This window comes from Orcinus orca, chromosome 20, assembly GCF_937001465.1.
Source record: "Orcinus orca chromosome 20, mOrcOrc1.1, whole genome shotgun sequence".
Classification (NCBI taxonomy): Eukaryota; Metazoa; Chordata; class Mammalia; order Artiodactyla; family Delphinidae; genus Orcinus; species Orcinus orca.
In genome coordinates this window covers 31820237-31836748 of record NC_064578.1, presented here as the reverse complement: position 1 = coordinate 31836748, position 16512 = coordinate 31820237, and the positions used below count along the sequence as shown (strand labels likewise).

General features: G+C 39.8%; 1 protein-coding gene across 2 annotated transcripts in view; it reads right to left on the bottom strand.

Annotated features, from left to right (window-relative positions):
- Positions 1-1041: 1041 nt before the first annotated feature.
- Positions 1042-16512, bottom strand: part of TOX3 (TOX high mobility group box family member 3) — a 107135-nt gene continuing 91664 nt past the window's right edge. For both annotated transcript variants that reach the window (XM_033418937.2, XM_049703349.1), the window contains exons 4-7: positions 13138-13407; positions 8828-9055; positions 7124-7204; positions 1042-3007 (exon numbers count right to left, since the gene is read on the bottom strand). In XM_033418937.2, coding sequence (XP_033274828.2) covers positions 2279-3007; positions 7124-7204; positions 8828-9055; positions 13138-13407 — 1308 coding nt within the window. In that variant the 3' untranslated portion in view covers positions 1042-2278. The remainder of the gene's footprint in view (positions 3008-7123; positions 7205-8827; positions 9056-13137; positions 13408-16512) is intronic.

Genomic DNA, 16512 nt, shown 5'->3' with positions numbered 1-16512 from the left:
ATTCTTAGACTGTTTGAACACTGATACCTGTCAACTAATACATCTTATGAAAAGCTTCAATTTAGACATAAATTTTCCTACAGCCAGAAATCTATAAATTTATAATTAGAATCTCTTGCTGTTCAATATTTGTACATAATGCAGGGGATGAGAAGATTATGAAATATTGAAAGCTGAATTCATTATTCATAGCCCACAACATACAGTAAATATTCTTTGAAATACAACAACTTTGAGGAATCCATATTCCATTATTTTTTGAATGTCTTGCACACAGTAGCCATGGATACCACTACTCACACCCTAATTTTTTCCAGATTAGGATTCTGGTCAGGGTTAACACTTGCTGTTTTTAATTTTCATTTTATCATAAGCAGTTGAAGACTGTTGCCAGTGGTAATTTGCAATTTTTATCAAGACCTCTTCATTATAGCTTCTGACAGGACAGATGCTGTAATTAATCATGCAGGACAACTGGGGATAGTGGTCACACTGTTCTCAAAGAGGAGTCACTACAGAGCAGGAAAAGGGGGGAAGAAATGGGCACTGAAATAATTATTTTGGCTTAAGAATTAGCATTCACCATCTATTTTAACAGCAATAAAAACACAGTGCCAGCTAGTCCAAGCCCCAAATAGAAGACAAGTGCTTCTTCCTCTATACTTACCTTGCCCTTGCATCTTAGCAAAATGATAATCATAAAAAACTTCTAATGGTTCTATTTCTTTTCCTTTTTTTCCCTTTTTTGGCCGCACTGTGAAGCTTGCGGGATCTTAGTTCCCCGACAAGGGATCGAACCTGCACCCTCGGCAGTGAAAGCGAGGCGTCCTAACCACTGGGCCGCCAGGGAATTCCACTAATGGTTCCATTTCTAACGGTTTATTTGTTTTTTTACAGGCTCTGGTTTGGGGCCATGCAATCCACATTCTTGGCTATGAGTCTCTTATTTCCAGTTGAAAACGGAAGAAGGTGCTTGGGCTCAAACACAGGTTGGTATGGGACCTATTCCCCCCATCTTCTACATATTCAAGGAACCCAAAGTGAAATTTGACATATTTTATTTTGAAAAGTGAACAGTAGTTGCCTGGTTGTTGCATCAAAATACAGTCTGCAGTTTTTACTGAAATGTGTTTATTCTATAGCAAGATAAAAGCATTTTTGTTTTAGTTAAGCAAAATACAAACAACTTAATTGCTGCTATCATAACTCATAAAAAAGTATAAAACAGCATAAAAACACAATAAGCAACGTAGCAATGAATGGTTTATGTCACCAGTGTTTACGTTAAAGCCTTGTTTATGAAAACTTTACAACACATGATATGAAAACTTACAACTTTGAAAGAAAATATTTACATTGATTATTCAGATGCGGTGCGCCTTTTAAATATTCTACCGGTATTACATCATAATAAAAACTCTTGCTCTTTTTTTTTTTTAAATCTTAACTTTTGTAATAACTGTCTCCATTTAAGTGCATTTCCCTTTTAAAAATACAGTGTTTTTCATTTTCGAAACTTGTCACTCAAAACACAGAATATAATATTCACATTCTTTTCTTCTAATTGGAATGAATATAATGGGCTAACAGTGGTCATAGATATTGTTACAACATATACTGTGGTTTGATTTGGAGAAGTCATGGGTAAAAAGTGAAAAGGAGTCAATAATTGAAATTAATCACTTGCATTTTTTTTTTTTTCTGGAGAGATTTAAGGAAAAAAAATAAGAGCTTTGGCAAAAGTCTGTGATTTACATTATGTTTTTCATGACAAAAAAATGCCATCAACGATTGACGTCATACAAATGTTTGTATGAAACTGGATTTTCGTATTTCAGGTAGTTACGACTGTGCTTTTTATTTTTAGGGCTTCGGAAGTTCCAATCGCCTTGAAGTGTGGTTTCTTCACTTCGGGAGAAATAAGGCCATTTGCTATGACTCAGAGAGGCCAGTTTATTATAATCATCAGTATGTCCCAGGATTCATTAAACGGTTTGATTCACATATTGTAGGTAGAGCCTGAATAAATAAAAAAAGGCATCACATAAAAGAGCACAGCTTTTCTTGTTTAAAAACAAAGTGGTTTAGAGTCAGCTAGAAGATGATTTTCAGCTACACTGTAGTTCTTATTGCCTATCTAATAGACACTTGAGAGGACCGCGTGATCTTTTACACATTTCTGCATAACCAACACCGACTCACGAGTTGCAGCCACACATGGTTTACTCTCGGACGCCACTCTCCTCCAGATGCGCAAATCCGCCTGCCACGTGCGTTTTCAGAAAATACTGACCTGCGATAATACTTGAGTCTGTGTCTGAGACTGTATCTGTGACTGGTGCTGCTGAGAGGCTGGCTGGGGGCTCCCGATGGCGGGGATGGGGGATGTAATCTGGGAGGTGACAGGGGAGTGCTGCCGAGGAGAAGGCTGGGACTGATGCTGCATGTGCTGCAGCTGCTGCAGCTGGAGATGCTGCTGCAGCTGCTGCTGCAGCTGCTGTTGGTTGATTTGCTGCTGGAGGTGCTGCTGCTGCTGCAGGTGCTGCTGCATGTGGTGCTGAAAATGCTGCTGCTGCATCTGCTGCTGGATCTGCTGATGCATCTGGTGCTGCTGGAGCTGCTGCTGCTGCATCTGTTGCATCTGTTGTTGTTGCTGCTGCTGCTGCTGCTGCAGCTGCATCTGATGCTGCTGGGTCTGCACTGAAGGGCTCACTTGGGTGGAGGACGCCGAGCCCACCATGGAGCTGATCAGTGGAGCCCCAATGTTCGATGGCATGTTGGCTGCGATGGTGACCGAAGTGACGATCTGGTTCATGGGGAGTCTCATGGTTAAGGGTTTGGGAGCGATTGACCTAGGGAGTGATTGTTGGAGAGTCTGAGGGGAGGCCGACACTGTTCCGTGCTGAGACAGCGGAGGGCTGAGAAGGAGGGAGGAGGTCAAATTGGTGGACGCCAGGGTCTGCTGAACAGAACGAATGGTCTGGGCTTCTGCTGATTCGGCAGCAGCCTGCATTTTGGGGGAGAAGGTTGGGGTATTTTTAGTATTGTAAATTGATGTCAAAAATGGCTACCATTATTCATGCTTCCCTTAACCCAAGCACTTTGTCATGTGACTTTAAAGCTCCTTCCAGAGGTGGAGTGACACCCCCCACCCTTTGAATCTGGGCTGGCCTGGCACCTTTGCTCTGGTCAACAGAATGTGATGGAAGTGAGGCTTCAAATTCTGTCTGTGTCTGTCAGAACCTACCACCTCGTGATGACAGCCATGTGGCCCAGTTACCCACTCAAGAGCCAGCTCACTGCCAGCCAACTGCCACATAGGTGTATGAGTCCAGCACCAACCCCCTGAGGCTGACTGCACACAGACGAGCAGGACTAGCTGATCCTGCCGAGTCTTGGTTGAGATTTAAAGACCCAGCTAGTTAACTGGCACTTTCTGGGATAAATGCTTATCTTTTTAAGTCATTGGGCTTGGGGCTGGTTGTTACACAGCACTATTGTAGTAAAAGATGACTGATACATATATTTAAGAGTAACAAACTAATGTCACCAGCAAGAACCATTTTGAAAGACAACAGAGTATAGACTGCCTGAGTTCAAATCTAGCTCTACTACTCAACAACTCTGTGGCTTGGGGCAAGTTAATTCACTCATCTGTTCCTCAGTTTCTTCATCTATAAAATAGTGTTATATGGTATTCACCTTGTATAGAGGTTGTGAGAATTAAACTAACTCATATTTATTAAGCATTTAGAACAGTGCCCGGCCTACAAAAAGCACCTCGTAAATGTTAGCTATTTTCATTAATTAACAATTATTACTACCAGAAAACAACTGTTACCAGAAAACTTCAAAGTCCTGTATATAATAATCAAAGCCATGATTATTTATAACAGTGCTCACGTGAGTATAAGAAAAACAGAACTGAATTCTTTAGAGACACTAAATTGAAGTACTTTACAACTTTAGAAATATTTTTAGTCTACCAAATATTTTCAAAGATTTCCAAAATTTAGCAAAGGAGTCATACACAAAGGGAGAAAGTTCAGCACTCATGTGACTGCGTAACCTGTTATAAGATAAACAAATGACCTGGGGCTCAACATGGAGAGAAACTGCCTAATATATTTTGTACTAAAAACACATAATTACCTCCACAAAAATAAATTATTTTAAATGCAACTGGGATTGGAATAATTCCTCTTAAAGACTATTTTTTCCTCTTATTCTTCATAAAATTTGGTTTTTTTGTAGGGGGTTGTGTATGGGGGGGACCTTGGCGGCATCAAGCTGCCATCCACTCTCTTCAATGATTCTGAATATTTATTTCTAGATTTTTACTACTCACATTTATAAAATCTACTATTAGAAGAGACCTGAGGAGTGACCTTACATGGAGAATCACTCAAGGTAGGAAAAGCCATGGCCGATGGCTTCTGTTTGAACACCTGATCAGCGTAAAGCTCCGTCCATCGGTGGACAGTTCTCTGGTTTTGTACAAAAGCTCAGGGGGCGCTGCATATTACTGGAGGGTCGTGTTCTGAAGCCTTTGGGTAAGAAGAAACCTGCAAATACTCATAATTATCTTTAAAAACAACCATTAAATCACCCACAAAGTAGAATACACACAGTCTTCTACATATAAACATGAACATTATTTTTATATACTCTAATATTAAAAAATTGCCAAGCCAGTCTTAAGGAAAAACTACAAGAAGAGTCTATATTTAAACACCTGGGCAATCACACCATTATGCCTATGAGATGCTCCCCTAGTGCAGAATGGAAAAGGGTGGATGGCTGTGAAGAGCTCCTGCTCGTCTGCCGGGTCTACTCCCTCATGGTTGAAAATTAAGCTTCTATTAATTTTGTTGGTTGTTGTGAAGATTAAAAGTGAGAGTAGGGCTTCCCTGGTGGCGCAGTGGTTGGGAGTCCGCCTGCCGATGCAGGGGACACGGGTTCGTGCCCCAGTCCGGGAAGATCCCACATGCCGCGGAGCGGCTGGGCCCGTGAGCCATGGCCACTGAGCCTGTGCGTCCGGAGCCTGTGCTCCGCAACGGGAGAGGCCACAACAGTGAGAGGCCCACGTACCGCAAAAAAAAAAAAAAGTGAGAGTAGAGTCACATCTTAAGGGAAAGTCGCGGGCTCTGATTGTAGAGACTTAAGTTAAATGCACATGTGATGTTTATTATTTCTAACGTTGAGGCTGAAATCTCGCTCACTTGTAACCTCACTCCTTGGATGAGTTCTTCCATCCAGGGCACAGAGATCAAGCTTAGGCTTCCCTTCCATGATGGCTCTTATATTTGAGGACCAAAATCATACTGCTCCAAATCTTTGCTTCCATGATTCTTTCAATTATTTAAGTATTATTGGATTTTCAGTCCTTACCATCATGGAGGCAACCTGCTGGAGGGCCTTCAATTGGTCAACCACTGGGAACCAATTCTTTAGACGTGATCTAATCAGCAAGTTGTACAGTCAGATGCTGCTTCCTGTGAGATCACCATATTAGCAGCTATTTCACACTTTGGGTTCAGGTTGAAATTATTCTAAATTTAGACCTCAAGGACTATTTTAGTTGCCTGTCATGTCTCTGACTATAAATTTAGGGTGCTCTCAACTGCACTGACCTAATGAAAAAAACAAAACAAAAACACCCCTCCCCCAAACAATTTGGATTTATTCTTTTCAAATTCCATCCTATTGAATAGTTTTTTAGAATCAATGTAATCAATCAATCCATTTGGAAACATTTCCGAATCGGATTTTAGTATCCAATGTAAAACGTTTAAGTTATCCCTTCTAAGTCGGTCACAGCCCTGATCAGCCCAATCATGGTGGCTATTTCCAGAACGCCTTTTGAGTTACTGGCTCTTGGCTTAAATCCATGTATGATCAATTATTCATGCTCTAATGCACAAAGATCACCTGCACCTGCTTCTAGGTAAATGAATGAATAAACGATCCACGCAAGAAGTACATGCACATTGTTACTCTATTCATGTCACTCCATCTAATTAGCCACCAAGTACACCTCAATTCTTAACATCTGTGGCCCACACATTCTACCAATGTGCAAATCCCCATCCAGAATAGGTATATCTCTCAATGGGCACCTTCCAGAGTCTCAGAAAAAACCTGATGAATGTTTTCTCTTTCTAATGAGGTGGGAAGAGTCCTAAGAGCTATACCTACGAGGTACAGGAGTACCTCTCTTGATCTGGTTCTGAGCAGCTGTCAGCGGTGGATCTTACAATTCCAGTGAAGACGAGAAAAGAGGGCTAAACCCTTTTTCAATGGCTCTGCCGGCAACACTGACCATGCCCTGAGGCCCTATGGGGTACTCTGAGGCAACAACAATGACAATGAAATGGAATCTCTGCTTGCCAGGGGAAATACATCACCAGCAAAAACATTAGTTCACATTATCCTCCCCAAAGCCTCTCTAAATTCTAGAAAGGCTAAGGACAAAGTTAATTAAATGTTAAACATATAAGGTAACAGCTCATGCTCCTTTTGGATCAAGGTAATAGTAATCCAGAGTGACATTTGCTTTAGACTACTGTTGCATTTTATAATACATCAGGGCCCAGTGTATATTCTATGTATAATACATGTATACATGTCTTTTTTAAAGTACTTGGAGCATAATTTTATTTTAAATAAGCATGAGGCTTATTTATTTATATGATGTGGAACAGTTTGGTCAAAAACGCAACATCCTCTATTATATTATATCCTCTACAATGCAACCATTGAAGAATTTATGATCTGATGTCCAAAAATGCCTAACATACTTCTCAGTTTAAATAGAGGACATCAACACAGATCTCAGTCCCCGATGGGAAGAAAGGGGCTGTTTGAAATCTGTCTAAATAGCTTCAACATACATATATAGAGATCAGTGACTCCTGGAAACAATTTGGATTCGTCAGCTTGAATGAACACTTATTTTCCATGCCAAGCTTGGGGTGATCTCTAATGGGAACAAATAAGTTTATGAGTTGTTCGAGATGCTTTTTTTTTTTTTTAATCAACTCGAAGAGGAGTTGCATTTATGATTTCAATGCTCCAGGTCTCCTAACTCTCTCAGAGACTGGCCGCCCCTGTCTGGGTTTACCTTAGAAACGAGGCTGGCCCTATACGCAGCCAGGGCCTTCAGGTATTCTTTTTTGGCGGCTTCCGTTTTCCTTTTATAGACCTATTAAAAGACCACAATTAGCACCACCTTTAGCACACACATTCTCAGCCATAAAATAACTGCTGGGCAAATTACATCGCAACAGAACTCACATAAAAAGTTGGTCTCCCTGGCTTTGATTTTTAAATGTAGAAACACACACACAGATATTAAAACAAAATGAAACCCTGCCACCCCCACTGGGGCACAACTCTGACGTTTACTATGGCAAACAGAAAAAGATTTCCGGTTGCAGCATAGAATTCATGAGAGTGACAGCTAAGGGCCTTCTGTTCGGGCAGTAAATAAGGTAACAAGGATGAAATTTGCAGCAAATGGTTTAAATTATAGAAAGTTAAGGAACTTCTCCATCCATGTCTTCTTTCCCTCACACCCATTTCTAAGCTGAAACAAACCAGAGGATGAAAACCCAACAATAATAGGGAAAGTGTGTGAAGACAGAAGAGATAAGATGGAGGTCTTTCAACCTGGGTTTTCTTTTGGAGAAAAAACAAGAAAAATCAGAGATAGTGAAAGATGAAAGATTTCCATTAGTGAGACCAGTGAGTTACATAAATATATTCCAGTATATTAAACCTCATTTGGGCTTCCTTTTCTTAAACTGTGGTGTCTGATGGTTGGCTGTTATACCAAAGTGCAACTCTCCTTTTCTCCAGAATTTAAAAGTTAGATGCAGCAGTTTGCCAGCCCCCTTAGGATTACATTTCTAGGGTAGAAAATCAGTCTGCCGCATAGAGCATGAAGCTCAGTGCCAACAAACAGGCAGATTCTACAGCTGCACCATCCCAAGGTAACCAGTTGGTAGGAATGAGGAGGAAGGAAGAAAGAAAGAATGAAAGAAAGAGAGAGGGAGAGAGGGAGGAAGGAAGGAAGAAAGAAAGAAAGAAAATCAAGGGTTTTCCACTCCTTATTCCTGAAACAATTATTCTGGTTTATTACTAATAGGGGTCTATTCTTGTGAGGATATGGAAAATCAACGCCCATGAATAGTCACTGGAGCTCATGCAAGGAGCCAGGGGAGGACTGAGCCCCAAGGAAACCATTCTTCTCTCCATTTGTGTGGAGGACTTGCACGGGGGAAGATGGGAAGCGGGACCTTAAGGAAGTGTCTCCCACCAGCATGGCTAATCTCTCAATGCCTCTCATACAGCCACGCTTTCAAATGAACTTGGAATAAAATTTCAAATGCCCGATGACAATAATGAGACACGCAGAGTCATCTTCAAAGTTTGCAAACCCCCCAGGAGAGCACAAGAGTTCAGAAAGATGATCAAAAAAAAGGCAAGCAGGATGGGCCTAATCCCTTTGTAGTGCCTTTTTTTTAACAAAGGGGGGAAAAATTCCACATTATTTAAAATGAAAAGATGATCATCAAAAGTTTATGCTTGCAGGATACTGCCTGGATCTCCTCCAACTCTCTTCTGAATGGGTTCTGAACACACACCCTTAAGGGAACTGAGAAATCCATATAACTGCAGAGTGGTTTGGATTTATGTGTGTGTGTTTTTTAATTCCATAGCTTAGAAAGGCTTTCATGAGAAGCGATCATATTAAGTGGATGTATTCACTCAGAAAAGGTGTAAAGAATAATCTTGCAATGACCACGATGGCTCTTTGCCTCACCTGCTTTTGTTCTTCTCCAAGGCTGTCCCACATAGATGCTACGATTTTTGAGACCTCTCCAAAGGTTGCATTAGGGTTTTGACCTTTAATTGCAGCCTGTGTGTCTCTGAAAAACAGGGCATATGCTGACACTGGCTTCTGTGGCTCATTGGGGTCTTTCTTTTTCTTTTTCTTTGGAGTCTTGGGCTTCTTGCCAGAATCTGGAGCAGCTCTTTTCTCTCCAATGGCCTGCAAAGCAGGAAGAAAATTCACTGCCTAGAATGTACTTGCAGAGAATGCAGAAAGACTTACTCAGGTCCCCAATCGTTCTTTTAAAGTTTTGTTAAACATCATCAACAGATGAATCACGACGAAGTGTGGGGGAGGGGTGAGTGTGCTTAGAGTTAACTGGACAGCAGAGATTAGCATTTAGAACATTGATTAATGAGACCCAGAAGTATCTTCAATACATTCGCAACATATGCTCTAAATAGCAATTATGAATAATGAAAAACAGAACGCTCTGTACCGAGTAATGCCATATATATATATGGGCTACACATGTACCCATAAACAAAATATTTTACATTTTCAAAGGTTTTAGAAGTAAACCTAAATACTATTCAGGATGTTGATCATATTCAGATATTTTATATAAGGTCCCTTAGCCATTGAGGCATACCATACGTATGATCGGTCTGAATTGATTTTTTTGAGGCTTGGTCTTTTATTTTACCAGAATATTACTTTGCTAATGGTCTCCGGAAACTCAAATGGAAATTAGCTCTAATCCCTAAGCTCGCACAATAAGGGAAAGGTCACTTTTATTTTCTAAAACAATAAAAACTTCCTAAAGAATAGGATAACAAGAAATGTAAAAATGTCAAAACTCTAAGTAGAGCTAGAAAGGAAATGGATACTCTTCATAAAATTAAAAACCTGTGAAAGAGCAGCAACAGTAGATACTTAAAATCACCAAGGCTAAAAAGAAGACTAATAAGGCGATGTTTATTATTACATATAGTAAGTAACCCTGCCCACAAGAATACTGGCCTAGAGACGCTCCCACATATTCACAATGAACTCTGAAACTGAAACCATAGAGATGATATGGGTACAGTTCCCCACATTTATATACCACTGAGCTCCAGTACTCACCTGCTACCATCATCTAATTTCAACAGTCATATAACATACTCATCAGAGAAGCAGGGGAAATGATTTATCAACCTTGTTTTATCTCCCCCTAGATTATGATATGACTATATTGGAGATAATTTTGCCGTTAACTTCATCAAGAATGCTGAAGTGTTTGACAGAATCTGTTTTAAAAGCCAGCCTTGGGCAAGATCAACAGAGATAGATTCAAGTAGTAACAGATTGGCTTTTAATGGCCTTGAGTCTTGAATCTTAATTCAAATTTTCCAAGAGTATCATTACTTTCTGAAAGAGGGTCATTGGGAACTTAATCCAATTACTAGCATTCTTAGGGAGGAAACGGATAAGTAACTTTTCTTTGAGAGCTCTGAACCCTCAAGGTGTTAGGAAACCAAGAGCCTACTTGTTGGTGGGCCTGTTGTTTGTACTGAGTGATAACCACACCCATACTTTATACCAGTAGTTTATGCACTTCAGTAGGTGTTAAGCTAGATCTCATCTCTCCTCCAAAATGCCATCTTTCATAACTCACACGATTAATTCAATAAAATTCTGTAGACCTCATAGTCTTTTTTCTAAATCCTCAGAATAAGTGCAACTTGTTTAATCTAGTTAATGAATCTGAACTTGCAAGGGAGTCAGATGTCTGTTCAGTTAGAGCTTCAATTGGAGCCAAGTTTTCCTTCAATGAAAAAATATTACGTAAGCCACATGAAAAAAATATATACACAGATTTTTCTGAGTCAAACAACTCTATTCTTTCCTTGGAAGAGAATTTGGCACCGTTTCCGCCAACAATACCCTGACCAATGGCAAGATGAAAGTTATTTCCAGTAAAGCTTTTTCTAAATAAGAAGAGTTCTATTTCATTCTTTGTGAAACAACATTCAAGTGTTGACAACCTTTGACGTCTTTCTTGGACAACCATGACTTGCCTTAATCATTAGCTTTTAAGAATAAACCCAAAATGAAGAACCTCACAGTGTAAATAAAAGCTCAGAATTAATTCTCCTAAAGAAACTTCTGCATAGTTGACTCAAAGGGCTGTGAAAAAATGGAGAAATAGCTTTGCCCAAAAGACATCATCAACAATAACGTTAATCTTCCTTTTTCAGCTAAGTTGCTTAAGAGATATACTGGATTCCTTGTCTTTACACAAAACCTAGACCCTGGCTTAAAATGGAACAAGCTAAGAGTCACATAAAAGGTTCTCCTTAGAGGTGACAATTTCAGATTGATACAGAGGTAATTATTAAGGTCAGTAGAAATGTGAGACAAATGAAAGGACTCCATTTGAATTGTGTAATAGCCAGTTATAACTCAGCTGTATCTTATACACATCCCTCGAGTTTCTTTATTACTTTCCACTTCATCCCGCTGAAGTCCTTGTGAGTGTGAACACAGACTGCTAAGTGCATTTCCCCACCTTGTGTCCAGTGGGGAGTTAACATAATGGGATAGACCAAGTCCTCTTTCTTAAAATCCCTGCAACATTTCTCCTCTTTTCAGGTAAACTCCCTCCTCTTTTCATCACCCACAATCTTTTCTAGCTCCTCTTCTTCCATTTCTATTTAAACATAAATGACGCTCAAGGTAAAAATAAGTGATGCTCAGTATTCTGGCCTTGTCTCGCTCCTTGCGCACTCTGAGAAATCCTGATTACTTCTATGTGCTCACATCTACGTGCAGATGGTCCCCAAACCTATAGCTCCATCTCCAACAGACTGAGTTCTAGACTCACACGGAAGCAACTCAAATTCAACCCCTACCATGTCAAACTCTCATCTTCCCCGTGGGGAAAAAAAAATAACACTCCTCTCTTCCTAGGTTGAGCCTCTCCATTTACTGATAGCTACGCTGGCTCTCAAACTAAAACCCCGTGTACCTTTTATTCCTTCAAATTCCAGGGGATCACCAAACCTTAATAGATGATTCTTTCTCTTGAATGTCTCACTAAACTGGTACCTCCTGTCCATGCGTTCCTTTGCTAAAATAAAAGCAAACACTTCATAACAAAAGGACGTTTCAATTGAGTTCCTTCTCTCTGGTCCCTCTCTTTATAACACATTCTATATACAGCCCAAGTTATCTTTCTAAAGCATAAATTTGCTTATGCCATTCCTCTATGCAAATAATTAATCAGCTCTCAACTACCAACAGGGGAAAGGCTACCACATTTCAGCCATTTCTTTCTTCAACTCATTTCTTTCTTCCCCCATGTCACACTGCTCATGATACCCATAAATGGACATGTAATTTCATTGCTCTTTCTACCAGAATGCTGGCCTCTGTCTTCTGCCTCACAAACTTTTATGTATCCTCTTAGACCTAATTCAAACATCACCTTCTCAATAAAGGCTTCCTCATATCAATCTCCTAAGCAGAATCGATGACCATCTCAGCACACCAAATACATCAATTATACCTCTAATCACATCTGGAGCTAGTTTTAAACATTGCTATTTGTTCCCAGTGCGAAGTCCCAGAGGCAATAACTCTCTTAGAAATCTTTGTATCACCAAAACACAGTAAAACGCCAAGCACAGAGTAAGTGTACCACACATAATTAATAAATGAGGAACGAGTAATTGTGTACCTACAAGTAAGTTCAGTGAAACAGAATACTTTTCTAGGCATTCAGAAAAGTCATACCTGCAACTAAGTTTTTACTTCACACTGTGCATATTTGAATCACGTGTCATTTCCCTGACAAAAGCAAAGATGTAAAACGATTGGAACTCACTACGTGATAAACCTCATCAAAGGTGCAAGACTGTCCAATGGGGCAGCAGTTCAGCCAACTAACCAGATGAAACTTGCCTACCTGGACATTAACTTAGAACCAGAGCAGTTCAGAATTTCTGGAAAGTCTAGTGCAAGCCTTCCCTTTTGCTGATTTAGGAAAATTAAGCCTACAAGAGTTAAGTGACTTACTCAATGCCTTACAACTAATAGGAGAAGCCAGATCTTCCAATTTTCAGTTGAATACACTTTCCACAGAAAATAAGTAAACATAAAAGAGTGAAGAAAAAAAATTAAACCACCATAAATTCAAATGCTACTCCAAATCCATGAAGCAAAAGAAGGTACTACTGTGAATGAAATTCAAAGACATGCGCATGGGGTGATTCCCAATTCTCTGGTAGGTTATATACTAAAGGCAATTAACTCACTCTGTTGGATTCATCAGCATCCTCTTCATTGATGGAGCTAGAAGGGGAGGGAGTCGCCGATTTGCTCGCTGGAGGTGAAGGAGACGTGTGGGGCACACTGGCACCTCCCAAATTCAACCCCAACTGGGCGCTGAGCTGAGACTGGTTGATGGTGGTGAGCTGGGCAGGAGGCATGATCCCAGAGCGAGCAGCATCCGTCATGTGGATGATGGACCTCATGATCAGGGAGGGATCCTGACGGTATTGTGAAACTTGGGTGTGGCTCTGATCCTAAAGGGGCAACAGCAAGGGGGGGAATTCTTAGTTTTCCCAAACATCAGTGAGCTTACAGGGGTTGGGAACGAAATGGGGAAAGGGGATCAAAAGGTACCAACTGTCAGTTACAAAATAAGTACATCATAAGGATGTAATACACAGCATGGTGGCTGTAGGTCACAGGACTGTATTGCATATTGGAAAGCTGCTAAGAGAATAGATCATAAAAGTCCTCTTCACAATAAAAAAAAAACACCTTTTTTGTAACTGTATGATGACAAATGTTAACTAGACTTACTGTGGTGGTAATTTCACAATATATACAAATATCCGATCATTACACTGTACACCTGAAACTAATGTAATATTAGATGTCAATTATACCTCAATTAAAAAAAACAATGAACTTATAATGTCAGCAGTTCCTTAGATAGGTTTGACTTGTAATTTTGATAGATCTGACTTATCTCAGGATAGCTATTAATTGTCTAGTTATTAATTTATTAATTAGAAGGACTCATGCCAGAAAGCTGAAAGGTCAAAAGCACAAAGCCCAAATCATCCAGCCTAGTCTGCTGCACCAGAGAACTATCACTGGATGACTTAACTAAGTGATAACAAAACACTACCAGCAAAGGGAAGAGAAACAGCCACCTCTTGCTTCGTCCTGAGGAAACTGATGACAAGGAAAGGGTGGAAACAGAGGTCTAACTCTTTCAGGCTCACCATTTGGTTTGCCATCCTTCTCCTGCACAGTTCTGGTTCTACTACCCTTTCCCCAGCTCTGCAAAAGGGGAGAATCAGTTCTCTATTTTATCCTCCCAGGCATGCATATGCCATATAGAGAGGATGGGCTAGAGAAGCACAGAGCAAGCATCTGTTTGCTTCAGGGCACCCTCTCTGTAAAACCCTGTGTGGTTAACCAGAGGGTCATTCCAATTCTGAATTACATTGTCAACGACATTTGGAAGTCAGTCCATGTCCTCAGGATTGGATATCACTTTTTTCATCTTAAACCTGCTTTGTTTTCTTCTGTTCAACCCATCTGATTTAATGTACTAATGAATTTTAAAAAATATGTATAAGGAGGAGGTAAAGACAATCAGAATTAGCTTCTCTGAAAGTTACTGCTGTCACTTCAAATGTAGACTTCTCTGTATTGGGCAGTCATGTAAAAGGCTTTAGAGTTGCTTCTTCTTCTTCTTTTAATTCCAAAGAATCAAAAAATGAAGACATGCTTTTCAAATGACTTACTTTAAGACTTGTCATTTAGAGTGAGTCTGTGATTTTCTTGAAACCAAATTCTCCTGACTCACAGTGACCCAGAATCTAATTTTATACACAAGCCTATAAATTCCTCTTTTGAATCTTTCTGATAAGGCTTATTTTGCTCTTTAAAGAAACAAATGAATTGTAACTTGGAGCGTTTGATCTCTTGATATTAAATATTATAATGCCACTAAATAAGAAGCCAGAGCTATCAGTAGGAAACTAGTTGAATCAATCATGATCGACCATACTACAAAGTATTATGAAGCTTTTTAAAATAATGAATTAGATTTATGTGTATTGACCTAGAGAAATGATTCTCAATTTTGGATCTAATGACATTTTGGACCAGATAATTCTTTGCTGTGGGAGCTGTCCTTTGCATTGCAGGATGTCAACAGTAAACTTGGCCTCCACCTACTAGATGCCAGTAGCAACCTCCCTCCCCTCACCAGTCATGACAATCAAAAATGTCTCCAGACATTGCCCCCTGGAGGGCAAAACTGCTCCCAGTTCTAGAAAACCACTAATCTAGAGTGATATGCAAGATATAGCAAGTGAAAAAGCAAGTTGCAAAACAGAGCACAGACCCTTTTTGTTTAAAAAAAAAGTGTATAAACAATGGTTACATTATATTGGATTGGATTGGAGGGGCAAGGAGGGAAGCATCGTAACTTTTTCCATTTAACAAAACAAAAGAAGCAAAAACTAAAACACTCTAGTTAGGAAAAACTAAAAAGAGGAGACACAAGTAGTTAAAATAGTCTGTAGCTAATTGCTAGGGTTTAATATTAAACATATAAATTTTCCACTTCTTAATGATTTCTGAGTTATCAAATTCCTGTGGAATCCTGGAGAAATGTGTCACTCATATCAGAAGAACCCCAACTCTTCTTTGTCTCACTGACAATATCCTCTTCCACTACTCCTAAAATATTACCTTCTCCGGGCAGGCATCCTTCTGCAGACTTGTATGGCAAAAGTGGATTTTACGCTATCAGTTTGTCCTAATTTCTTTTTATTAGCATTCTTCACACATTTAGCTATTTCTCTTCAAAAATCTGAGCTGACTGTCCACTCTTCCGCATTCTCTTAAAGTTCCACCATTTCTTGCTTACGTCACTTCCAGCCCCCGACTCCTGGGATTTAAGCTAACTTATTCTTTTCTTTTTATTGTTTTTTAACATCTTTATTGGATTATAATTGCTTTACGAGGGTGTGTTAGTTACTGCTGTATAACAAAGTGAATCAGCTATATGTATACCTATATCCCCATATCCCCTCCCTCTTGCATGTCCCTCCCACCCTCCCTATCCCACCCCTCTAGGTGGTCACAAAGCACCGAGCTGATCTCCCTGTGCTATGCGGCTGCTTCCCACTAGCTATCTATTTTACGTTTGGTAGTGTATATATGTCCATGCCACTCTCTCACTTCGTCCCAGCTTACCCTTCCCCCTCCCCGTATCCTCAAGTCTATTCTCTACGTCTGCGTCTTTATTCCTGACCTGTCCCTAGGTTCTTCAGAACCATTTTTTTTTCTTTTTTTAGATTCCATGTATATGTGTTAGCATATGGTATTTGTTTTTCTCTTTCTGACTTACTTCACTCTGTATGACAGACTCTAGGTCCATCCACCTCACTACAAATAACTCAGTTTTGTTTCTTTTTATGGCTGAGTAATATTCCATTGTATATATGTGCCACATCTTTATCCATTGTATATATGTGCCACATCTTCTTTATCCATTGTATATATGTGCCATATCTTCTTTATCCATTCATCTGTTGATGGACACTTAGGTTGCTTCCATGTCCTGCCTATTGTAAACAGAGCTGCAATGAACATTTTGG